Below are 27,619 nucleotides of genomic sequence, written 5' to 3'. Positions count from 1 at the left end.
GACATCAAACTATATATTCAAAATAAAAGAATTAGAAAGATCATCAAACAACATAAAAAAGGATGATTTTGAGTAAAAAGAATAATGCTGATTTACATTCGTTACACTAAGGAAAATTAGTCATAGGACAGAACCAAATACACAATGAAGGGGGAAACACAGAACATACATGTTACAGGTTGTGTTGTTTGACATTAAATTGAATAGCACTGTTCAAATTGCTCCAATAAAGAATTTCTCAATATCTCAATCATTTAAATAACAGGAAAACAAGAGTTGGTGATTTACATTGCACTGGACAACTTTTTCACTGTTATAATACTGTTTTTTCTTATTCTTTATAAGGATTTATGGCCTTTGTCTCATGTCTCATCTGGACATTTTTGCTGAATCTGTTTGGAAGAACAGCTCTCCACCAATTCCTGTACTGTTGCCTGACCTGCAAAAGAAGAGAAATTCAGTCAAATCGGGTTATTTCACAAGACAAATGATTACTATGGGTGCTTCTCAATATCCCTCCTCATCCCTCGCTCCTCCATCCTCCATTCTATGACCCGGAAACCGATCAAGCTCAGCCATCTAGAAGGACATCTCGATAGACTGACTTAATTATTTTGGAACAGCTTTTCAGCTTTTATTGCTCAAGTTTGTAAGATTATTTTAATTGCTTTTTAATCTTGGATGACAAACATCAATAATCAGCGTATGAATCTAAACAATGGTGACAATCAAAAGTACCTTGCTGCAATGCATGCTGGGTACCAGCATAGTACATAACTCACAGCATGCATTGCAACTTGAATAAATTATGCAGCTGAATTGTCATATTATTTTGTTTAATTCTAAATATTTTCTTTTGTTTTTGCTGTTGTTTTTGTTGTGAAATTTAGTAGCTTTTTGTGATGTTCAGAGTTGCTCTGTTTTTCTGCATATTTTTTATTGTCACCATTGTTGAGACTCATATACGCTGATTGTTGATAACTGTGTGTGTCATGTTTGTTAAAATATTTGAACTGATAGGTATAATACTGCTTGATTTGGATATTTTACCACATGATTTGTGATATGAATATATTAATGCAACAACTCAATTGTATTATACAAATTACATCAGTGATTCAGGTGATATCATAATGATTATAAAGCCATCAATATGTAACCATCATCACCTGATCTTGATTCACTTTAGCTTTCTTTGCGTTTGCAAATGTGTTTGACAAACACACTGTCAGCAGCCAAATCAGAAAAAAGATAAATTAAGAGTTAGAGCCCAACTAATGGAAACACTAAAATGAAAAACAGAGTTAAACCTCTGTTAATTCTCAGTAAAACTTTTGTAGAAGTCTGACAAAAATAAAGTCAGTCTGGTTAGTAATAAGTGAAGCTGGTAATGCTGTTTGTGGATTTGTTTAATCCTCCTCTGCTGAGATCTTAACTGAAGAGAAAAGAAGACATTACATCTGTGGACTTCATCTTATACTGTGGCTGAAGTCAGTTGTAGTTCTTGTGTTTCTGCTTGGCTCTTTTTCTGTTCTCTTCTTTCCTTCAGTGATTCTGCATGTTAACAGGCTTATTAATGCTGAGATGACTCCATATTTCATATACACAGGTTTTGTGGCTCAGATAAGGTCCAGTTCTGGTTTATTTCTTTTGCTCTTGGCTGACATGTGGCCAGAGGTGTAAAGTAAAAGTAAAAGTCCTCCTCAGTATTTGTTTTCAATCACCTGGATTTGCTAATTAGCAGTTTTTCAGTCAAGAGAGAGAAATCAGCTGACTGAGGTCATGGGTGGAATACACATATGGCAGGACTTCTACTTTCTGACCCCTGGACTATACACCTCTGCCTATATGGCCTAAAATGAGCTATAGGCAGTTTACTGGGTTTTGGAACAGTGCTGTTGTCTCTCAGGTGTGAAAATAAGATGGAACTCGTATGAATTATGTGAAGCATAAAGAAGAAACTGGTAGAGCAACATGATGTCTGACCTCTTTATTGAGGACACAATAGACCAGGAAGATGAAGGTTCCCTGCTGGGAATTCAAGATCAGGAAGAGGATCTCCAGCACCTTACTGCCATTAGTGAAGAAACCCAGAATCCAGGAGCAACCAAGAATCACGAACTGAGCCAGTGTTTTAAATACCATAATCCTGCAGAGAAAGAGAAAGAAAAATATATAATGTGTCTTTATTGACTATGCGTTATTTTAAATCAGATAGTTTGTTACTTGGTTTGTTTCATCTGTGAAACTTCAGGGTTCAGATTTTTCAAAGTCAAGTTCAGACTGATGATGATGATGATGAAAAGAATTGTATTTAACTGCACAGTAAGAAAAAAAAAGGTAATTAATCATTGTTTACCTTTTAATACAAAGTCATGAGATAAAATAAATAAGAAATGTGCTTACTGCTGTTATGACCACAACAGGTCCCAGAAAACTCCAGATAAAACCTTTATCCATTTTAATCCAGCATCTGTTTGGAGGAAGATACAGTCAAAAAATGTCAATGAACAAACATGGATGAAGATCTCTAAATCAGTTGAACTAAACTCACTCTTCACTTCCGTAGCTTTTAGGATCCACCACAGCAGATACTCCCACCACAACCAGAGCAACCACATAGCCAATCACACAAAGGAATCCACTGCTAAGCACCTCCCTCTTTTTGGAGCTGATCTGTGATAGGTTCTTCACACGGATGAAGAGCAGCACAGCTTCAATGAACATCCACACAAAGCTGGAGAGAAAGAGGAAGTGCAGCACACCGGATATCACGGCACACAAGACCTGGAGATCATGAGAGACGGTTATGATGATTCTCAGTGAGACTGTGCTGAGCTGTAGGACTCCTTCATCATTCTCACCTGACGAGGGCGTATGAGTCTCATGAACTGTTGTGTGAGCAGGAACAGAAGGTGAGCACACAGAAGACTGACGCAGAGGTTGATTCGAGCCACATTATTCACTCCAGGACTCCACTGACAAAGGGCAAAGGACAACAGGTCCAAACTCAAGAACACCAGCCCAACAGGCACACACACCAAATTCAACTGCTTCAACAGGTCCAGTGAGTCGCTCTGAGAAAACATGTCGGAGTACATGAGTGCCAAATATGTGCTGTTTTTTAAAGCTCACTATAAAAGTTGACCATCTACTGTAGATTACAATGGAATTATGCTAATGCGTTTAATGCTTCAATCTTTTGAGGAGGTTTTACTTGTTCTTTTTCATACCTCTGATGGGTGGTGGCTGGTTTCCATGATGAGAGCGAATGTGGACAGATGAACACAGGAACACACAGTGTAGCTCCTGTTGGTCTCTAAAACAGAACAACCATCTACAATCCACTCGCTGATATTCCAGTACACACAGGACAGGGAACCGCTGGGAACAAGCTTCTGAACAACAAAGAAAAGACATGCATATTAGGGATACCTCCAGTGGCGACTGACCAATAGAGGGATTAAACCTAGTTAAATTAAATCTAAATCTTCTGCAAAGACTAGGTTTAATATTTCAAAAGGGTTAACAACAGTTGTGTTTATAAGGGGTTGGTTAATGCGATGTCAATTAAATTGAAATAATTAACTAATTCCTGAAAGTTAATACAAATACATAATGAAATAGTAAGTGATCTGAAATAGTATAAACTGCTAGTACATAAAAAAAGCAGGGGTCCTTGAAATGCGGTCACTGTATTGCAGGAATAGCTCCGGGGGGGGATAGAGAGAGATCGCCCGCGGGAGATGGGTACATGTAGCAGTTTAGCCAATTGCTGATTGAAGATGTGAACATATTGAAGCTACAACATCAAATTTAGCTTCCTCAAATCTAATCTGAGAAGGGTGATTATGTTATCGTTCCTAACAAACCACTTCTAAAGTCAGGACAAGTCTGTAGAATATGTTTTAAGGCCAATTCATACCATACAGACAAACACCAACATACACGTTTTTTATTGGGTTTTGTCTGATCAGTGTTACCCCTGTTGGCGTCTGTCAGGGTTTGTTTTCACCTGACTGACCATGTTTGATCAGTGTTTGTTGGTGTCTGTTGGGGCAGTCTGAACTTGACAGTCATTTTTCATAAAACTCTAAATCCAAATGCAATCTAGTGGATCTCTGAACTGGTTTGAGTGAATGGAGGCAGGGCTAGTTTGCATATCCATGGTTCCACTAGGGAAAAAAACTTTGAAATGTAATTTTGTTGATCAAAGATTATTGACTGCAGGGGGACTTTAATAAAACATATGGACACTGATCCTGATTAATAGAATGAACATCATACCAGCATGCAAATCCTTCCCAGCTAACACACTGTTATGGATCTGGTTGCAGCAACGAGGAAACCGGATCTATATGTACCAGTCTTTATTAATCATAAACTCAAACTTACAGAAATACTCAAGATAGTTGGAAATCTCTAACACGGGACAGAACAACCAGGCCAACATCAACGACGACAGACGAGACAGCACAAGACTCAGACATTCCGGCCAGTTGAGAATACCTAGAATATCAAAATCGACTCCTGGCGGTAGATCCTTTTCCTATTTAGCACCAAAACTTTGGAACAATCTTCCTAACATTGTCCGGGAAGCAGACACACTATGTCAGTTCAAAGCTAGATTAAAGACACATCTCTTTGGCCTAGCATTCACATAATACATTATAGACTTCTATAACTCAATATAAGGCTGCATAGTTTAGACCAGCCGTAACCGGGAACACTTCCCATAAATCCTGATGTACTTGGTACATCATAAGGATGGCGTCTACGCTAATATTAGTCTCTCTGTTTATCCCGAGGTTTAGTGCAGTCCGCCGGATCCAGGCCGTATCCAGATCTGATGAAGGACCTTTGCCTGGACACGACGACAACGCATTCCTGAAGTGTCAACTAGTCTCTCCCCTGTGAAGGCCTCCTTACCTTTACCTCTGTACAAGAAACGTTGTCGGGATAATTCCGGTTCACGTGGCTACGCGGAAAAATGTATTATAAAAAAAATCCTGTATTATACATTTTTCAAGGCTTTATTTCATGGTTTGTGTTCTCGAGACACCAGGCACTGTTTTGTGCTGGTGAGCAGCCGGATCGCATAAAGGGTTTTCTGTTAGAACGGTGTTGTGTTCGCGGCCCCCAAGTTAATAACTAATGATCTTTGCAACGGAAGTGAATCAATCAAATCTAACTTTAGCTGGACAATAACTTTATTCTAGAGCTCCTGTAAAGCCAAAACAATCGCCGTTACTTTAATTTCCTATCATAACTGTAAAGCTGCTTTGAAACAATCTATATTGTTAAAAGCGCTATATAAATGGAGGTGACTTGACTTGACTTGAATACACATCTAACAGGGAGGAACTAATTAGTCTGATTAACAAGATAATTATAGACACACAGCTGAACCAAAATAACTACACAGCATGGTTAAAACCACGATGTCCACTGTGATCTAAACTACTTGTTTGATATGAGCTATCAGTTGACTGGTTTGGTGAGTTTAGTGTTGGTGGTTTTGGGAAGAGTAGCTGAGATCACATTGGACATCATGGTTTTAATCGTGTCATTTGGTGTGTTGAAGAAGTCTGGCTTCAGTAGATTCTCCATTGTGTAGATAATAGTCCAACATTTTCAACAAACATCCCAGTATGATTTCTTGCAAAACAGTGAAAGTTAAAGAAAAAGTTTAAGAAAAATGGTTAACAAAAGAAAATATCCAATAACCAAAGGATAAAATGAGTCCAAATTATTCAGAACTTTCAGTTTTACACAGTAGCTTATAGCCCTATACCTAGAAACTTTTCAGCAGTCACCTCCATTTTATTTTCTCCATCCATCCCTTTTTTCTGAATTACTGTAAATTTTCAAATCCAACCCTGATTGATTAGAACCAGGCCCGGCTCCAGATATTAGATGAAAGGTGGGCCAAGTGATATTCCAGGTGGGCCGGGCGGATTTGAGAGGGGGTGGTGTGGTGTCGCATGCCTATTGATGTTTGTTTTCTTCATTTTTAATATTTAATTGTTAATATTTTTATGTTTAATTATTAACATGTTTTTTACATTCTCTCTTTTTACATTTGTAATATATATTTTTACCCATTAACAGATCGTGTTAAGTAACTTTAGATTTGATAAAAAGGTGCAGGTCTTTTAAAATAACTATTTACATCACTATACCATTTACAACATCAGCTTTTTGTTTAGCTCTTACAAACTAAAAAAATTATCTGAAATGCTGTTTTTCTTAAGAATTATTCTCACGTCTGTTAATATATAACATTACAGATTTTTGGCCATTGTTATTTTTTACATTTTTGTTTTTACATTGGCCTATATTTAGAATCTTTTTTTTTTCTTCTTTTTTTTTACATTTTTAATATTATTATTTTTACCTCACAACAGATCTTGTATCAGTTTAGTAACTTTAGATTTGAGGAAAACATGGCAGGTCTTGAAAAAGATCTCCTTATATCACTATATTATCACTATTTACAGCATTAGCTTTCTACTCATTTAAGAGAATTCTGTTACAAACTCATCCATGTTCAGTTCATGTGTTATTGCTTTTTCAAGGTGGGCCAAGCTTCTGATTGGGTGGAGCCGGGCCTGATTAGAACTGTGGATAAAGGAGAATGAAAGTTACTCACTCTGATGTGTTTGAAGGTGAAGTTGACTGGTTTGGTGAGTTCAGTGTTGGTGGTTTTGGGAAGAGTAGCTGAGATCACAGTGGACATCATGGTTTTATTCGTGTAATTTGGTGTGTTGAAGAAGTCGGGCTTCAGTAGATTCTCCATTGTGTTATAACTCATGAAAGCCACAGCAGCAGATCCTGTGTGACAGAAACAGAAAATCACACAAACTGAATGTTATGCTATATTGGAAGCATGTAAAAAGTTATTTAATGAGTCATACCAAAACTTTTCACATACTTTGACTATTGTTATTGGCAATCCCAATGAGATCGATGTCCACAGAAGAATTTGTCGTGTCAAGTCGAGGGATTTTATTTAAGGTGACATTGGGTCCAACCATGAAGACTTCAACCTCTGAATAATTTACAGAATGTGTGTGGGTTGTTTTGTTCTTCTAAATCAGTCTAACAATATTTTACATCAGCCAGATGAGAAATCATGAAGTAATTAGATCATCCAGAAAGTCAACGATTAGTTAACTCCAGAGTTCAAATTTATAGAGCTGCAGATTCTGGTTAAATTGAGAATCACATTTATTTTATGTATATTTTTTTTCAAACAGAGATCACAATTCTGAACAGATAACTAAACAAAATAAAATGTAATTTACTAGAGGTTCTGGAAAAATGTTAATTCCTGCGGTGTATTTAAAATCATTTAACAATTGATTGTGCAGCTCTACAAAGTTAGTAATGTCAAGGCTTTACCTGTATTACTTCTGCAGTTCTGTTTTACTTACCCACAGTGTCAAGAGTAAAACTGACATTGAAATATGTGTCTGTCGGCGTCACCAGCATGGACACCAGCTTCTCACTGGCTTTTATCACACGGTTTCCATCTGACACCAGTTTATTTGGGTCAGCTGATGATGACACTAACACCTTCTCTGAAGCGTTGAGGACCACATCCAAAATTTGTGTCACATCCTATTTTAGTGATCATAGAATTATTATTATTTGTAAATGTAGAAACAAAAGAAAACATTGCTACAGTATCATCTAGTGACAAACAATTATTATTTTGTCATGTTTTTCTTACGATCAAAGGGAGAACTTCAGCTGTGATGTTCTCTATCTGCTCAAGAAGATTTTCTACACGTCGTCCTGTGGCCTGAAATCACAAAGAGCACTAAAGATTATTTGTTGATTTGAATTTTTTTCTTTTATGGTTTCTAAACCAAATTGTTGGTGTGGTGTATGTAAACATATCTACTGTAAGCAAATAATCAACAACAAGAAAAACAAAACAACAACCAAAAAAATGTAAAGTGCACATTATACAGTGCACATCAGACAGTATTATTTTGCTTTTGATTTAAGTTTTATGGTGTCCAAATGTTCAATCACAGTTTAAGAAACTTGTCTCAACTTACCCTCCATTCTTCCAGCAGTGTAAAGTTCAGACCTGGAATAAGAAAACTCAGCATGAATTAAATAGAAGTTTCTTTCAACAGTAATTTCGGTGGGACTGGCTGATGCAGTGAGAATAGGCTAATCCATTGTAAATTGGTTTACAGTAATCTTATTTAATTATAAAACTGGTAAAATACATTACTTGGCAAATCCAAATGGACTTATTCTAGATTTTTTTTGTGAAATCAACACCTAATCTCACTCAGACTAAGGTTAGAACATACCAAAGCCCATCATTTGATTAAGCAGATGTGCAGTCCTGTTTATGATACATTTATTTATGGTGTCTTTTGTAAAAACTGCAAACCAATTTTGAGCCAGTGGTACGTTCGTACATCTACATTTTCAGATAATAACAGTAACATCATCACATGCCATATTTAAATGACCATAACAAAAATGTTACATTAATACATGATACACAATCACACTACATGTATATTCATTAAGGTTAGGAGACTGTAATATTACATGTAACATGAAGTGAAGGAAATATCAAATCAAACTCAGATGCATAACATTCATATAATGACCGACATATATCCTCATTTGTAAGTCGCTTTGGATAAAGTCCAGGTTCAGAAAGTAAAAGTCCTCCTCAGTGTTTTGTTCTAATCACCTGCACTCAAAAAAAAAAAATTGTTGAATGAACATGATTTAATCATTATGCGTCAAGTAAGCTTTGAATATTTTATTTGAACACAATATTGATTTGTAAATTGAACATGATTTGAATATGTCAATGCAACTTCTTTGCAACTAATTGAATCAAAATGTTTGTATTGTGTTAGACTAATCAAATTTATTCTCATTCACTCAAAGCACAGGAAAGCAGAATCACCAAAGGAGAAAATCTAATGTTTAAGTCGCCATTATGGAGATCAGTATGTGTTTTAGTTGGGCTCTACACCCTTACATTATTAACTTTAAGTTTTGTTTGGCTGCTGTACATAAGTTATAACAGCATATGAACAAATAGGAACAGTGATCTGATGGTGTTGGTTGTGTATTAACATAATCATAATTTCACAATCATTTAACCTGAATCACTGAACTCATATAGAGTCCAATTTATGAGTTAAGTTTATTTTATTAATTTTAGCTGCATAATATGTTTAGCCTTTTCAATAAAATTCAAACGATCAAATCAATAAAAATAAAAATAATAATATATATATATACACACATTTCTTTTTGTGGCACACACAGAAAACAAGATTTAACGTATGAATCTCAGCAATGGTGACAAACAGATCACCTCTGATCATAAGCTCATTATTTATTCATGGAGCAATGCATGATGGGAGCCATGAATGAGTTTTGATTGGTGCAACCCAGAATGCACAGCAACATGCTTTATAAATGTCACCATTGTTGAGATTCATACACTGATTCTTGATGTCTGTGTGTGCCTAAAAGAAAGATTTTTTTATTTATTAGAACCATTTATAAGAAATCTTTTAGATTAATATATATCTTCACTGGATCTTATGATGTAGATTCACTGTGACGCTATAATAAATATTAATTTAAATCAGAGATTAGGCTCTAAATAAGTTCAGTGATTCAGGTCAAATGATGATTATGTTAAGATATGACCACCAACACCTGATCCCCTTTAATTTTTGTCGGTCTATCTGTTATAACTCAGTTACAACAGCAAAACAATATCTAAAGTTAAATATGTAAGGGTCAACTGGCCAACTAAAGCACACACTAATCTCCATAATGGTGACTTTAAAACAAATAGATTTTCTCCTTTGGTGATTCTGCTTTCCTGTGCTCTGAGTGAATGAGAATAAATTTGATTAGTCTAACACAATACAAACATTTTGATTCAATTAGTTGCAAAGAGGTTGCATTGAGATATTAAAATCATGTTCAATTTACAAATCAATATTGTGTTCAAATAAAATATTCAAATCTCTCCAAGTTTACTTGACTTGATTAGATGCATAATAGGTGCTAATAATTAAATCATGTTCATTCAACAATTTATTTTTTTGAGTGTGGATATGCTAATTATCAGTTTTTCAGCAGGAGATAGAAATCAGCTGACTGAGTTCATGGGGGGAATAAACACATGGCAGGACTTTTACTTTCTGACCCCTGAAATATACACCTCTGCTGCTAAATGACTAAATGTAAATGACTGTTTCACAAGGTGTAAGATTAACACGAATAAAATTGTCACCAAAACACACTTGGATGAAAGGAATACAGCATCACTCACCTGTAGAAGTAGAACTGGTAGATGTTGTAGAAGAGACCGTCTGTAAAGGACCTGAAAGAAAGAAACAAGAACCAGATAATAAATCAGACTCAGATGCTGAATTACTGTGCTAATAGTTCCAGTTCAGCAACACATTCTCCTGTAGTACTGGGACTGACTGTAAACTGAAAAATAACAGATGGAAACCAATGTTAAATCAGACTCAGGTGACAAACTACTGTGTTCTTCATGAAGAAAATCATCAAGAGGCCACATGACTACAGGCCCAATCATCCTCACCTGTAGAAGTAAAACTGGTAGATGTTGTGGAAGTGACCGGCTGTAAAGGAACTGAAAAAAATGACAGATTTAAAATCAGACTCAGGTGATGAACTACTACTGTGTTCTTTATTAAGACATTGATTATGGAGGGTCGTGTTTCAATATTACACTCCAAAAAAATCATCAAAAAAGATGAAGAATATAATATTGAGGATTTTATTTTTAAAGGCCACATTCATTCTAGTGATGGGCAGATCGAGGCTTCGTGAAGCAATGAAACAGCTGAACCAAATGGTCCATATTGTTTCGAGGCTTCGAATCAATCCGACACCCGTCTCCACGGTGACACCTAGTGGTCACTTGCAGGTGTTGATCTGAAACAACCTTGACGAGCCATTAAATTTTTATTTTTTTATTATTATTGTACTTTTCTAATATGTGAATCTAGTAACCTATAGGCTCCTCACTGTGTATAATGTTATTTTGGTCCTGCAAAATGAATATTAATAAAATAAATCAAGCCACAATGTCTCACTTTTTTAGATATTTTTATTCAAAAATATTAATTTCTCTGCTGTGGAAGGACTTAGCCTACTTCTTTTTTTACTGATAATTTCTCCAGCCTTTGAAAAAATCCTCTCACAAGGGACACTTGTTGCTGGAATGCAAAGATATTTTTTAGCCATGACATACAAATGAGGAAAGATTACTGCTCTCTCTTTCCAGTAAGTTAGTGGATCATGAGTTCTGGGCAAATACGCATCGTTGATGTATTTTTTCACTTCCACTGTGGCATCAGCTGTAGCATTGTGTATCATCTGGGTTTGATGGATACGACGAGTATCAAAAAGTTCCCATAAACTGTCCTGTGTTTACTGGTGTTGATGTTGATGGGTCTGATGTTGACATTTCTATCCCTATCTTTAATCTATCTATGTATCTATCTATCTATTAATCTAGCTGTCTATATATATTTATATCTATGTATCTATTAATGTGTCACTATATGTATACTCTGTGCCTCTAGCCTATCAGTCAATGTGTTGTGTAAATTTAAATGTAAGCCTAAATATAACTAAACAAATCGCACTATAAATGTCACTATATCACCAAAAATCCGCTACCTCAAAATCAAACTCCTCTCACAAAAACCCACGAGGTAAATATGCGTTGCTTTCACTTTTATACAGATGTGCGATCGTGTGGTCTGTTCCCGACCGTGTCAATCAAACGCTGATTCGGCGGCTCACACCTGATGAAACACTTGTGAAACACTTCGAGGCTTCGTTTGGCCATAGTCACGTGACATGGGTGTTTTGAATCACGCTTCGGATCAGTGTTTCGAAACATCTGCGCTTCGGGATCTCGCAAAGCTTCGGAACGACTGTTTCGCGTCAGCCATCCCTAATTCATTCTAGATTTATTCTCACCTGTAGATGTAGAACTGGTAGATGTCGTGGAAGTGACCGGCTGTAAAGAAACTGAAACAATAACATGTAAAATCAGACTCAGGTGATGAACTACTACTGTGTTCTTTATTAAAACAATGATTATGGAGGGTCGTGTTTCAATATTACAGTGCAATCCACCATCATCCTCACCTGTAGATGCAGAACTGGTAAATGTAGAGGAAGTGTCCGGCTGTAAAGGAACTGAAATAATAACACATAAAACAGATGATGAATCAGAAACTGAATTACTGTGTTCTTCAAGAAGACAAAAATTATAGAGGAACATCTTTTGCTCACCTTCAGTAGTGGGACTGGTAGATGTTGTGGAAGTGACTGTCAGTAAATGATCTGTAACATTTACAAGATGAAAAGAGATGCCAAGTCAGATTTAGATGAAGTGCGGTGTTCTTAATGAAGATATTAATTATGGAGGATTGTAGCAGATTGGGGATTTTCTTTCATTTCTCCCCCTGGTGGAGAATGGGAATCATTTCTCCATGAATTCAGCTGTGTCAGATACCGTCTGGTTAATCGTTATCATGATTGCACTTATAATAAAAGCAAGGTGCACAAGTAGCTGAGCTTGTGTTTAGCCATTTCTGTTTACCTCCTTGGCTTCCGTTTTCTGCCTTTCTCTGATGGAGCCGTGTAGTTTGGGTTACTTATTTTTCCAATCTCAGGTATGTGGATGTGTAAAGTGGCATGTGATTTATTTTTCTGTGTAATGTTGGTGTGTAACCTTAAGCCTGTTTTGCAGTCGTTACAGTGCAGTGAGAGCACGTTGCAGTATGGTTCTATCCGTTCTGATGCAGTTGGGGGTCGTGCCTAACGGCGTGCTTGCAGCGGTGTATGTGCATCTGTAATCAGCAGGATACACGGACCCAGACTACGCTGCTGTTTTGTCTTCATTATAAATGCGTTGTTTTGTCTCTCTTATAAATTTGTTGTGCTTTTGTGGGTTTTCTTTTTTTAGGGAACCTTTAATTTAAGTGCTGTGGGTTCTCTCTGAGACATTGGTGAGAGGATATTTGGCCCACCCACTTTTGGGGTGTAGTGTTACACACTTGAGTGGGGATTTGTTTCATTGCCTTTGTAGTGCGGGACACTACCGTGTGGGTGCAGTCTAATGAGTGATTTCTTACGAGGTGGGTCAGGGATTCCTTTTCCTGTCAGTGTCTTTGATTAACCCCCAGTATTTGTATATTTTCTTTTTTGTTTTATTTATTTAAAATACCTTTTTGTATTAACATCTGTGGGTAATTAAGAGGTAAATGTCTGGAAGGTATTTATCAGTGAAATGTGATGTTTCTGAATGTGAAAAGATTTTATAAAATAAATAGCTTTTAATTGTCAGAACAGTCTCAGTCCTCTTTGGGAAGAACGAACCTGTGTTGTCTGAGTTTTACATATCCTTGGGTGAAAGCCCCGAGGTGGCGTAGTTGGCTACATTGAAAATCTTATTGGAGTTTTATTAATGTGAACTTCCCGGCTGCTTATCTTAGCTATAATCTCTCTCCTTGCCCCGACCATCTCGCCACAGAGGGTTGCATTTCAATATATACAGTCCAGTCTATCATTATCCTCACCTGTAGAAGTAGAACTAGTAGATGCAATAGGAGTAGAACTGGTAGAGGTTGTGGAAGTGATCGGCTGTAAAGGAACTGAAAAAATAACAGATGGAAACAGATAAATCAGATTTCAGATGCTGAATTATGGTGTTCCTCATAAAAACAATAGTTAAGAAACTTTGGTTACACTTTAATTTGATAGTCAACTTTAGACATTCTACTAACTATCAGGAACTTTTCATCTACATGTCAACTAACTATCATTAGACTATTAGTAGACTGTCAGTACACTGTTAGGTTATAGTTAGGTGTTAGGATTAGGAGAATAAGTTGACATGTTGTTGAAAAGTTACTTATAGTAAGTAGAATGTCTAGACTATCAAAAAAAAGTTTTACCGGAGCTTCTTTTGAAAGCCACATTCAGCCCAGAAACATGCTCACCTTCAGTAGTGGGACTGGTAGATGTTGTGGAAGTGACTGTCAGTAAATGATCTGAAACATTAACAAGATGAAAAGAGATGCCAAATCAGATTTAGATGAAGTTCTGTGTTCTTCATGAAGATATAAATTATGGAGAGCATTTCAATATAACAGTCCAGTCTAACATCATCCTCACCTGTAGATGTAGAACTGGTAAATGTAGAGGAAGTGTCCGGCTGTAAAGGAACTGAAACAATAACAGATGGAAACAAATGAAAAAATCAGATTCAGATGCTGAATTACTGTGTTCTTCATGAATAATATTATGAGAGGGTTTTTCTTAAAGGATACATTCAGTTTAGAATCATTCTCACCTGTAGAAGTAGAACTTGTAGATGTTGTGGAAGTGACCGGCTGTAAAGGAACTGAAAAAAATAAAATAAAATAGCAGATGGAAATCTATGTTAAATCAGACTCAGATAATGCATTACTGGGTTCTTCATGAAGAAAACCATCTTGATGGATTTATTTTAAAAGGCCAGATTTAGTCCAGAATCATCCTTACCTGTAGATGTTGAACTGGTAGATGCAATAGGAGTAGAACTGGTAGATGTTGTGGAAGTGATCGGCTGTAAAGGAACTGAAGCAATAACAGATGGAAACAGATAAATCAGATGTCAGATGCTGAATTATGGTGTTCCTCATGAAACAATAGTGAAGGAGCTTCTTTTAAAAGCCACATTGAGCCCATAAACATGCTCACCTTCAGTAGTGGGACTGGTAGATGTTGTGGAAGTGACTGTCAGTAAATGATCTGAAACATTTACAAGATGAAAAGAGATGCCAAGTCAGTTTTAGAAGAAGTACTCTGTTCTTATTAAGACATCATGGAGGGTTGCATTTTAATATAACAGTCCGGTCTAACATCATCCTCACCAGTAGATGAACTGGTAATGGTAGTGGAAGTGACCGGCGGTAAAGGAACTGAAACAATAACACATGAAAACAGATGATAAATCAGACTCAGATGCTGAATTACTGTGTTCTTCAAGATGACACTATATGCAGGAGCTTCTTTTGAAAGTCACATTCTGCCCAGAAACATGCTCACCCTTAGTAGTGGGACTGGTAGATGTTGTGGAAGTGACTGTCAGTAAATGATCTGTAACATTTACAAGATGAAAAGAGATGCCAAGTCAGATTTAGATGAAGTGCTGTGTTCTTCATGAAGATATAAATTATGGAGAGCATTTTAATATAACAGTCCAGTCTAACATCATCCTCACCTGTAGATGTAGAACTGGTAGATGTTACGGAAGTGTCCGGCTGTAAAGAAACTGAAACAATAACATGTAAAATCAGACTCCGATGATGAACTACCGAGTTCTTTAATAAGACACTAATTATGGAGGGTCACGTTTCAATTTTACAGTCCAGCATGATCCTCACCTGTAGATGTAGAACTGATGGATGCTGTGGAAGTGTCCGGCTGTAAAGGAACTGAAACAATAACAGATGGAAACAGATGATAAATCAGATTCAGATGCTGAATTACTCAGTTCTTCATGAATAAAATCATTATGAGGGGGTTCTTCTTAAAGGGGTCATCGGATGCCCATTTTCCACAAGTTGGTATGATTCTTTAGTGTCTTCATGTAAAGTTTGTAACATACTTTGGTTAAAATTCCTCAATGGTTGTGTAAAACAACACAAATTGTACCTCCTCAGAAACAGCTCTGTTCACAGCGACCCGTTTGTTGCATGTCTCTTTAATGAGCAACTGCTGACCTCATCCCTCTCTGTGGGTCGTGTCAACACAAGACAAGTAAAGTGCTGCCTTGGCGGACAGTATACAAATGGCTGAGGGCGGAAATACGCTAATACGGGACAGTCCGTCAGCGGCCGTGGGCGGAGCATGAGCAATATGACATCATATTGCTCAGAAAATCCAAACGACTTGATCATTGAGAGTGTTTAGGCCTTTTGAGGATTTTTTTTAATTGTTTGGTGGTTGTGTCCACACACTGCAACGACACATTTATATGCAAACGCCATATAAAAGTTATTTTTGCATCCGATGATCCCTTTAAAGGATACATTCAGTTTAGAATCAACCTCACCTGTAGATGTAGGACTGGAAGTTGTGGAAATGACCAGATGTAAAGGAACTGAAAAAATAAATAGCAGATGGAAATCTGTTAAATCAGACTCAGATAAGGAACTACTGTGTTCTTCATGAGAAAAAACACCTTAATGGATTTATTTTAAAAGGCCCGATTGAGTCCAGAATCATCTTACCTGTAGATGTTGAACTTGTAGATGTTGTGGAAGTGACCGGCTGTAAAGAAACTGAAACATTGACAGATGGAAACACATAAATCAAATGTCAGATGATGAATTATGGTGTTCCTCATAAAAACAATAGTTAAGGAGATTATTTTGAAAGCCACATTCAGCCCATAAACATGCTCACCTTCAGTAGTGGGACTGGTAGATGTTGTGGAAGTGACTGACAATAAATGGCCTTTAACATTTACAAGATAAAAAAAGATTCCAAGTCAGATTTAGATGAAGTGCTGTGTTCTTAATAAAAACTATTAATGGAGGAATGTATTTCAATATCAGTCAAGTCTAACATCATCCTCACCTGTAGATGGAGAACTGGTAATGGTAGTGGAAGTGTTCGGCTGTAGAGAAACTGAAACAATAACACATGAAAACAGATGATAAATCAGACTCAGATACTGAATTACTGTGTTCTTCAAGAAGACAAAAATGATGGAGGAACATCTTTTGAAAGCCACATTCAGCCCAGAAACATGCTCACCTTCAGTAGTGGGACTGGTAGATGTTGTGGAAGTGACTGTCAGTAAATGATCTGAAACATTAACAAGATGAAAAGAGATGCCAAGTCAGATTTAGATGAAGTGCTGTGTTTTTATTAAGACATTATGGACGGTCGCATTTCATAATAACAGTCCAGTCTAACATAATCCTCACCTGTAGATGTAGAACTGGTAGATGTCGTGGAAGTGATGGGCTGTAAAGAAACTGAAACAATAACATGTAAAATCAGACTCAGGTGATGAACTACTACTGTGTTCTTTATTAAAACATTGATTATGGAGGGTCGCGTTTCAATATTACAGTGCAATCCACCATCATCCTCACCTGTAGATGCAGAACTGGTAAATGTAGAGGAAGTGTCCGGCTGTAAAGGAACTGAAACAATAACAGATGGAAACAAATGATAAATCAGATTCAGATGCTGAATTACTGTGTTCTTCATGAATAATATTATGAGAGGGTTCTTCTTAAAGGATACATTCAGTTTAGAATCATTCTCACCTGTAGAAGTAGAACTTGTAGATGTTGTGGAAGTGACCGGCTGTAAAGGAACTGAAAAAATAAAATAAAATAGCAGATGGAAATCTATGTTAAATCAGACTCAGATAATGCATTACTGGGTTCTTCATGAAGAAAACCATCTTGATGTATGTATTTTAAAAGGCCAGATTGAGTCAAGAATCATCCTTACCTGTAGATGTTGAACTGGTAGATGCAATAGGAATAGAACTGGTAGATGTTGTGGAAGTGATCGGCTGTAAAGGAACTAAAGCAATAACAGATGGAAACAGATAAATCAGATGTCAGATGCTGAATTATGTTGTTCCTCATTAAACAATAGTGAAGGAGCTTCTTTTAAAAGCCACATTGAGCCCAGAAACATGCTCACCTTCAGTAGTGCTACTGGTAGATGTTGTGGAAGTGACTGTCAGTAAATGATCTGAAACATTAACAAGATGAAAAGAGATGCCAAGTCAGATTTAGATTAAGTGCTGTGTTCTTCATGAAAATATTAATTATGGAGGGCATTTCAATATATACAGTCCAGTCTATCATTATCCTCACCTGTAGAAGTAAAATTGGTGGATGTCGCGGAAGTGATGGGCTGTAAAGAAACTGAAACAATAGCATGTAAAATCAGACTCAGATGATGAAATACCGAGTTCTTTAATAAGACACTAATTATGGAGGGTCACGTTTCAATTTTACAGTGCAATCCACCATCATCCTCACCTGTAGATGCAGAACTTGTAATGGTAGTGGAAGTGTCCAGCTGTAAAGGAACTGAAACAATAACACATGGAAACAGATGATAAATCAGACTCAGATACTGAATTACAGTGTTCTTCATGAATACACAAATTATGGAGAAACATCTTTTAAAAGCCACATTGAGCCCAGAAACATGCTCACCTTCAGTAATGTGACTGGTAGATGTTGTGGAAGTTACTGTCAGTAAATGATTTGTAACATTTACAAGATGAAAAGAGATGCCAAGTCAGTTTTAGAAGAAGTACTCTTTTCTTATTAAGACATCATGGAGGGTTGCATTTTAATATAACAATCCGGTCTAACATCATCCTCACCTGTAGATGAACTGGTAATGGTAGTGGAAGTGTCCGGCAGTAAAGAAACTGAAACAATAACACATGAAAACAGATGATAAATCAGACTCAGATGCTGAATTACTGTGTTCTTCAAGATGACACTATATGCTGGAGCTTCTTTTGAAAGTCACATTCTGCCCAGAAACATGCTCACCTTCAGTAGTGGGACTGGTAGATGTTGTGGAAGTGACTGTCAGTAAATGATCTGTAACATTTACAAGATGAAAAGAGATGCCAAGTCAGAATTAGATGAAGTGCTGTGTTCTTCATGAAGATATAAATTATGGAGAGCATTTTAATATAACAGTCCAGTCTAACATCATCCTCACCTGTAGATGTAGAACTGGTAGATGTTACGGAAGTGTCCGGCTGTAAAGAAACTGAAACAATAACATGTAAAATCAGACTCCGATGATGAACTACCGAGTTCTTTAATAAGACACTAATTATGGAGGGTCACGTTTCAATTTTACAGTCCAGCATGATCCTCACCTGTAGATGTAGAACTGATGGATGCTGTGGAAGTGTCCGGCTGTAAAGGAACTGAAACAATAACAGATGGAAACAGATGATAAATCAGATTCAGATGCTGAATTACTCAGTTCTTCATGAATAAAATCATTATGAGGGGGTTCTTCTTAAAGGGGTCATCGGATGCCCATTTTCCACAAGTTGGTATGATTCTTTAGAGTCTTCATGTAAAGTTTGTAACATACTTTGGTTAAAATTCCTCAATGGTTGTGTAAAACAACACAAATTGTACCTCCTCAAAAACAGCTCTGTTCACAGCGACCCGTTTGTTGCATGTCTCTTTAAATGATAATGAGCAACTGCTCACCCCACCCCTCTCTGTGGGTCGTGTCGACACAAGACAAGTAAAGTGCTGCCTTGGCGGACAGTATACAAATGGCTGAGGGCGGAAATACGCTAATACGGGACAGTCTGTCAGCGGCCGTGGGTGGAGCATGAGCAATATGACATCATATTGCTCAGAAAATCCAAACGACTTGATCATTGAGAGTGTTTAGGCTTTTTGAGGATTTTTTTCATTGTTTGGTGGTTGTGTCCACACACTGCAAAGACACATTTATATGCAAACGCCATATAAAAGTTATTTTTGCATCCGATGATCCCTTTAAAGGATACATTCAGTTTATAATCATCCTCACCTGTAGATGTAGGACTGGAAGTTGTGGAAATTACCAGATGTAAAGGTACTGAAAAAGAAAAAAAAGCAGATGGAAATCTGTTAAATCAGACTCAGATAAGGAACTACTGTGTTTTTCATGAGAAAAAACACCTTGATGGATTTATTTTAAAAGGCCCGATTGAGTCCAGGATCATACCTGTAGAAGTTGAACTTGTAGATGTTGTGGAAGTGACCGGCTGTAAAGAAACTGAAACAATAACAGATGGAAACACATAAATCAAATGTCAGATGATGAATTATGGTGTTCCTCATAAAAACAATAGTTAAGGAGATTATTTTGAAAGCCACATTCAGCCCATAAACATGCTCACCTTCAGTAGTGGGACTGGTAGATGTTGTGGAAGTGACTGACAATAAATGGCCTTTAACATTTACAAGATAAAAAAAGATTCCAAGTCAGATTTAGATGAAGTGCTGTGTTCTTAATAAAGACTATTTATGGAGGAATGTATTTCAATATCAGTCAAGTCTAACATCACCCTCACCTGTAGATGGAGAACTGGTAATGGTAGTGGAAGTGTTCGGCTGTAGAGAAACTGAAACAATAACACATGAAAACAGATGATAAATCAGACTCAGATACTGAATTACTGTGTTCTTCAAGAAGACAAAAATGATGGAGGAACATCTTTTGAAAGCCACATTCAGCCCAGAAACATGCTCACCTTCAGTAGTGGGACTGGTAGATGTTGTGGAAGTGACTGTCAGTAAATGATCTGTAACATTAACAAGATGAAAAGAGATGCCAAGTCAGATTTAGATGAAGTGCTGTGTTCTTATTAAGACATTATGGACGGTTGCATTTCATAATAACAGTCCAGTCTAACATAATCCTCACCTGTAGATGTAGAACTGGTAGATGTCGTGGAAGTGATGGGCTGTAAAGAAACTGAAACAATAACATGTAAAATCAGACTCAGATGATGAACTACTACTGTGTTCTTTATTATGACATTGATTATGGAGGGTCGCGTTTCAATATTACAGTTCAATCCACCATCATCCTCACCTGTAGATGCAGAACTGGTAAATGTAGAGGAAGTGTCCGGCTGTAAAGGAACTGAAACAATAACAGATGGAAACAAATGATAAATCAGATTCAGATGCTGAATTACTGTGTTCTTCATGAATAATATTATGAGAGGGTTCTTCTTAAAGGATACATTCAGTTTAGAATCATTCTCACCTGTAGAAGTAGAACTTGTAGATGTTGTGGAAGTGACCGGCTGTAAAGGAACTGAAAAAATAAAATAAAATAGCAGATGGAAATCTATGTTAAATCAGACTCAGATAATGCATTACTGGGTTCTTCATGAATAAAACCATCTTGATGGATTTATTTTAAAAGGCCAGATTGAGTCCAGAATCATCCTTACCTGTAGATGTTGAACTGGTAGATGCAATAGGAGTAGAACTGGTAGATGTTGTGGAAGTGATCGGCTGTAAAGGAACTGAAGCAATAACAGATGGAAACAGATAAATCAGATGTCAGATGCTGAATTATGTTGTTCCTCATTAAACAATAGTGAAGGAGCTTCTTTTAAAAGCCACATTGAGCCAAACATACTCACCTTCAGTAGTGGGACTGGTAGATGTTGTGGAAGTGATCGGCTGTAAAGGAACTGAAGCAATAACAGATGGAAACAGATAAATCAGATGTCAGATGCTGAATTATAGTGTTCCTCATTAAACAATAGTGAAGGAGCTTCTTTTAAAAGACACATTCAGCCCAGAAACATGCTCACCTTCAGTAGTGGGACTGGTAGATGTTGTGGAAGTGACTGTCAGTAAATGATCTGTAACATTAACAAGATGAAAAGAGATGCCAAGTCAGATTTAGATTAAGTGCTGTGTTCTTCATGAAGATATTAATTATGGAGGGCATTTCAATATATACACTCAAAAAAATAAATTGTTGAATGAACATGATTTAATCGTATCACCCATTATGCATCTAAGCAAGATTTGAATATTTTATTTGAACACAATATTGGTTTGTAAATTGAACATGATTGTAATATGTCAATGCAACTTCTTTGCAACTAATTGAATCAACATGTTTGTATTGTGTTAGACGAATCAAATGTATTCTCATTCACTCAAAGCACAGGAAAGCAGAATCACCAAAGGAGAAAATCTAATTTTAAGTCACCATTATGGGGATCAGTGTGTGTTTTAGTTGGGCTCTTCACCCTTAAATGATTAACTTTAAGTTTTGTTTGGCTGCTGTACATAAGTTATAACAGCCAGATGAACAAATAGGAACGGTGATCTGATGGTGTTGGTTGTGTATTAACATAACCATTATTTCACAATCATTTAACCTGAATCACTGAACTCATATAGAGTCCAATTTATGAGTTAGGTTTAATTTATTAATTTTAGCTGCATAATAGGTTTAGCCTTTTCAATGAAATTAAAACGATCAAATCAATACAAATAAAAAAATATATATATACACATTTCTTTTTTGGGCACACACAGACATCAAGAATCAGTGTATGCATCTCAACAATGGTGACATTTATAAAGCATGTTGCAGTGCATTCTGTGTTGCACCAATCAAAACTCATTCATAGCTCCCATCATGCATTGCTGCATGAATAAATAATGAGCTTATGATCAGAGGTGATCTGTTTCTCACCATTGCTGAGATTCATACGTTAAATATTGATGTCTGTGTGTGCCTAAAAAAGAAATGTGTATATTAAATGATTGTGAAATAATGGTTATGTTAATACACAACCAACACCATCAGATCACCGTTCCTATTTATTCATCTGGCTGTTATAACTTATCTACAGCAGCCAAACAAAACTTAAAGTTAATAATTTAAGGGTGAAGAGCCCAACTAAAACACACACTGATCTCCATAATGGTGACTTAAAAATTAGATTTTCTCCTTTGGTGATTCTGCTTTCCTGTGCTTTGAGTGAATGAGAATACATTTGATTAGTCTAACACAATACAAACATGTTGATTCAATTAGTTGCAAAGAAGTTGCATTGACATATTACAATCATGTTCAATTTACAAACCAATATTGTGTTCAAATAAAATATTCAAATCTTGCTTAGATGCTTATTGGGTGATACGATTAAATCATGTTCATTCAACAATTTATTTTTTTGAGTGTACAGTCCAGTCTATAATTATCCTCACCTGTAGAAGTAAATTTGGTAGATGTTACGGAAGTGTCCGGCTGTAAAGAAACTGAAACAATAACATGTAAAATCAGACTCAGATGATGAACTACCGAGTTCTTTAATAAGACACTAATTATGGAGGGTCACGTTTCAATTTTACAGTCCAGCATGATCCTCACCTGTAGGTGTAGAACTGATGGATGCCGTGGAAGTGTCCGGCTGTAAAGGAACTGAAACAATAACAGATGGAAACAGATGATAAATCAGATTCAGATGCTGAATTACTCAGTTCTTCATGATTAAAATCATTATGAGGGGGTTCTTCTGAAAGGGGTTATCGGATGCCCATTTTCCACAAGTTGGTATGATTCTTTAGGGTCTTCATGTAAAGTTTGTAACATACTTTGGATAAAATTCCTCAATGGTTGTGTAAAAAACACAAATTGTACCTCCTCAAAAACAGCTCTGTTCACAGCGACCCGTTTGTTGCATGTCTCTTTAAATGATAATGAGCAACTGCTCACCCCACCCCTCTCTGTGGGTTGTGTCAACACAAAACAAGTAAAGTGCTGCCTTGGCGGACAGTATACAAATGGCTGAGGGCGGAAATACGCTAATACGGGACAGTCTGTCAGCGGCCGTGGGGCGGAGCATGAGCAATATGACAAAATTGTTTGGTGGTTGTGTCCACACACTGCAACGACACATTTATATGCAAACGCCATATAAAAGTTATTTTTGCATCCGATGATCCCTTTAAAGGATACATTCAGTTTAGAATCAACCTCACCCAACCTCACCTGTAGATGTAGAACTGGAAGTTGTGGAAATGACCAGATGTAAAGGAACTGAAAAAAAAAAATAGCAGATGGAAATCAGTTAAATCAGACTCAGATAAGGAACTACTGTGTTCTTCATGAGAAAAAACACCTTGATGGATTTATTTTAAAAGGCCCGATTGAGTCCAGGATCATACCTGTAGATGTTGAACTTGTAGATGTTGTGGAAGTGACCGGCTGTAAAGAAACTGAAACATTGACAGATGGAAACACATAAATCAAATGTCAGATGATGAATTATGGTGTTCCTCATAAAAACAATAGTTAAGGAGATTATTTTGAAAGCCACATTCAGCCCATAAACATGCTCACCTTCAGTAGTGGGACTGGTAGATGTTGTGGAAGTGACTGACAATAAATGGCCTTTAACATTTACAAGATAAAAAAAGATTCCAAGTCAGATTTAGATGAAGTGCTGTGTTCTTAATAAAGACTATTTATGGAGGAATGTATTTCAATATCAGTCAAGTCTAACATCACCCTCACCTGTAGATGGAGAACTGGTAATGGTAGTGGAAGTGTTCGGCTGTAGAGAAACTGAAACAATAACACATGAAAACAGATGATAAATCAGACTCAGATACTGAATTACTGTGTTCTTCAAGAAGACAAAAATGATGGAGGAACATCTTTTGAAAGCCACATTCAGCCCAGAAACATGCTCACCTTCAGTAGTGGGACTGGTAGATGTTGTGGAAGTGACTGCCAGTAAATGATCTGTAACATTAACAAGATGAAAAGAGATGCCAAGTCAGATTTAGATGAAGTGCTGTGTTCTTATTAAGACATTATGGACCGTTGCATTTCATAATAACAGTCCAGTCTAACATAATCCTCACCTGTAAATGTAGAACTGCTAGATGTCGCGGAAGTGATCGGCTGTAAAGAAACTGAAACAATAACATGTAAAATCAGACTCAGATGATGAACTACTACTGTGTTCTTTATTAAAACATTGATTTTGGAGGGTCGCGTTTCAATATTACAGTGCAATCCACCATCATCCTCACCTGTAGATGCAGAACTGGTAAATGTAGAGGAAGTGTCCGGCTGTAAAGGAACTGAAACAATAACAGATGGAAACAAATGATAAATCAGATTCAGATGCTGAATTACTGTGTTCTTCATGAATAATATTATGAGAGGGTTCTTCTTAAAGGATACATTCAGTTTAGAATCATTCTCACCTGTAGAAGTAGAACTTGTAGATGTTGTGGAAGTGACCGGCTGTAAAGGAACTGAAAAAATAAAATAAAATAGCAGATGGAAATCTATGTTAAATCAGACTCAGATAATGCATTACTGGGTTCTTCATGAAGAAAACCATCTTGATGTATGTATTTTAAAAGGCCAGATTGAGTCAAGAATCATCCTTACCTGTAGATGTTGAACTGGTAGATGCAATAGGAATAGAACTGGTAGATGTTGTGGAAGTGATCGGCTGTAAAGGAACTGAAGCAATAACAGATGGAAACAGATAAATCAGATGTCAGATGCTGAATTATGTTGTTCCTCATTAAACAATAGTGAAGGAGCTTCTTTTAAAAGCCACATTGAGCCCATAAACATGCTCACCTTCAGTAGTGGGACTGGTAGATGTTGTGGAAGTGACTGTCAGTAAATGATCTGTAACATTTACAAGATGAAAAGAAATGCCAAGTCAGATTTAGATTAAGTGCTGTGTTCTTCATGAAGATATTAATTATGGAGGGCATTTCAATATATACAGTCCAGTCTATCATTATCCTCACCTGTAGAAGTAAATTTGGTTGATGTCGCGGAAGTGATCGGCTGTAAAGAAACTGAAACAATAACATGTAAAATCAGACTCAGATGATGAACTACTACTGTGTTCTTTATTAAGACATTGATTATGGAGGGTCGCGTTTCAATATTACAGTGCAATCCACCATCATCCTCACCTGTAGATGCAGAACTTGTAATGGTAGTGGAAGTGTCCGGCTGTAAAGGAACTGAAACAATAACACATGGAAACAGATGATAAATCAGACTCAGATACTGAATTACAGTGTTCTTCATGAATACACAAATTATGGAGAAACATCTTTTAAAAGCCACATTCAGCCCAGAAACATGCTCACCTTCAGTAGTGGGACTGGTAGATGTTGTGGAAGTGACTGTCAGTAAATGATCTGTAACATTTACAAGATGACAAATTTTAGATGAAGTTCTGTGTTCTTCATGAAGACATTAATTATGGAGAATATTTCAATATATACAGTCCAGTCTAACATCATCCGCACCTGTAGAAGTAAAACTTGTAGATGTTGCGGAAGTGATCGGCTGTAAAGAAACTGAAACAATAACATGTAAAATCAGACTCAGATGATGAACTACAGAGTTCTTTTAATAAGGCACTAATTATGGAGGGTCACATTTCAATTTTACAGTCCAGCATCATCCTCACCTGTAGAAGTAGAACTGGTAGATTCTATAGAAGTAGAACTGGTAGATTCTATAGATGTAGAACTGGTAGAAGTTGTGGAAGTGACTGACTGAAAAGAAACTGAAACAATAACAGATTGAAACAGAGGTTTCCATTTGCTCATCTTTAGACACAAACACAATCACAATCACACACCTGTTCAATTCAATAGATCCACAAACATTCAGACAAAACACAATCCAACAGAGGAAACATCAGACTACATTACCAGCTGAGGTCGTCTCTGGTGTGTCTGTTGTATCGGTGCTGCTGATGTTAGTAACGGCTGAAAAAAATAATGACTGATGAATACCAATGAATCAACAAACATACAATAAAAAGAGCTAATGTAGATATAATAAACAGTGAGTTATTACTCAATTAAATTTTTTGGATGCATTTTCTTCTCTTTAGATGCACCAGTTGATATCTACTACACTTTGTCATGGATTATTTTCTTGTGATTCTCAAAATGTATCATCGTTCGGTTTGACATTCAAAATAACTAAAATCATCAAAAGATTTTATTCAAATTATGTTTCAAACAGAAAATAGAAATATCTCAAAAATGCTACAATGACAGAGTATTTACTATACACATCTGAAGTTCATGCGGCTTTAGAACAACACCAGGGTGAGTAAATAATGACTTATTTTTCATGTTTGTGTGAATTCTTCCTTTTAACACCTATCCTATTTTAACTTTCATAACTTAAATCACCGTATCACATGGTCTTTAGAAGACAGTGTGTTACATTGCCACATTAACACCAGCTCTACAGCTGTCAAAGCAGAGACCATCTCAACTGGTAATGTCAGAAAGTTTGGATGGGCAGCATAAGCACATTTCTATTAACACAGGCTTATGCACAAACATTCATGATGTAAAATGCCTGCAATTATCTGCAGATGCACATTTAACAGACTCTTTTATCTTTATCACAAGCACACTCACACACTTGTTCAATTCTACAGATCCACAAACATTCAGACAAAACACAATCCAACAGAGGAAACATCAGACTACATTACCAGCTGAGGTCGTCTCTGGTGTGTCTGTTGTATCGGTGCTGCTAATGTCAGTAACGGCTGAAAAAATAATGACTGATGAATACCAATGAATCAACAAACATACAATAGAAAGAGCTCATGTAGATATAAGTATTCTTTCCACCTCTGCTCATCTTTATCTGACACAAACACACCCACACACTTGTTCAATTCTACAGATCCACAAACATTCACCAAAACAAAATCCAACAGAGGAAACAGACTATGGTAAAAATCCATCAACTCTTGTTTGTTTTCCCCCCATAACTCAGAAACGCTGTCCCAAAATAGGCTGTTCAGGAATGAAATCCTTTGTGACATCACAATGGAACAGGTCCAACCCACGACTCGCGACCGAATAGGCACTATTATTTGAGCGCATTTAACTACAGCATTAAAGTACGAAACTGATTCTTAATAAAGCTACTAAAG

At 36.7% G+C, this 27,619-nt stretch overlaps 1 protein-coding gene across 1 annotated transcript; it reads right to left on the bottom strand.

The window, feature by feature from the left end:
- On the bottom strand, positions 1–26,938 carry LOC307000229 (uncharacterized protein; the record flags this gene model as incomplete). Its single annotated transcript, XM_079615662.1, has 65 exons — positions 1–439; positions 1,987–2,149; positions 2,227–2,318; positions 2,407–2,473; positions 2,555–2,787; positions 2,865–3,077; positions 3,234–3,398; positions 6,653–6,834; positions 6,935–7,051; positions 7,437–7,623; positions 7,736–7,807; positions 8,070–8,101; positions 10,343–10,393; positions 10,622–10,672; positions 12,034–12,084; positions 12,205–12,255; positions 12,352–12,402; positions 13,641–13,715; positions 14,101–14,114; positions 14,239–14,289; positions 14,417–14,467; positions 14,608–14,682; positions 14,979–15,026; positions 15,329–15,379; positions 15,492–15,542; positions 16,163–16,210; positions 16,341–16,391; positions 16,690–16,740; positions 17,043–17,093; positions 17,214–17,264; positions 17,391–17,441; positions 17,581–17,644; positions 17,779–17,829; positions 17,955–18,005; positions 18,123–18,173; positions 18,303–18,338; positions 18,476–18,523; positions 18,651–18,701; positions 18,826–18,876; positions 18,989–19,039; positions 19,666–19,713; positions 19,843–19,893; positions 20,018–20,068; positions 20,192–20,242; positions 20,372–20,422; positions 20,545–20,595; positions 20,716–20,766; positions 20,893–20,943; positions 21,083–21,157; positions 21,278–21,328; positions 21,452–21,502; positions 22,869–22,919; positions 23,032–23,082; positions 23,377–23,387; positions 23,653–23,700; positions 23,829–23,879; positions 24,178–24,228; positions 24,702–24,752; positions 24,879–24,929; positions 25,069–25,143; positions 25,443–25,493; positions 25,614–25,664; positions 25,956–26,006; positions 26,120–26,261; positions 26,893–26,938. 65 exons carry the CDS (start codon positions 26,936–26,938, stop codon positions 332–334), a joined length of 4,422 nt encoding a protein of 1,473 aa, XP_079471788.1. The 3' UTR covers positions 1–331.
- Positions 26,939–27,619: the final 681 nt, after the last annotated feature.

This window comes from Phoxinus phoxinus, assembly GCF_949152265.1.
Source record: "Phoxinus phoxinus genome assembly, chromosome: 6".
Taxonomy (NCBI): Eukaryota; Metazoa; Chordata; class Actinopteri; order Cypriniformes; family Leuciscidae; genus Phoxinus; species Phoxinus phoxinus.
The sequence above is the reverse complement of the archived record's forward strand: the minus strand, read 5'-3'. Positions and strand labels throughout refer to the sequence as shown.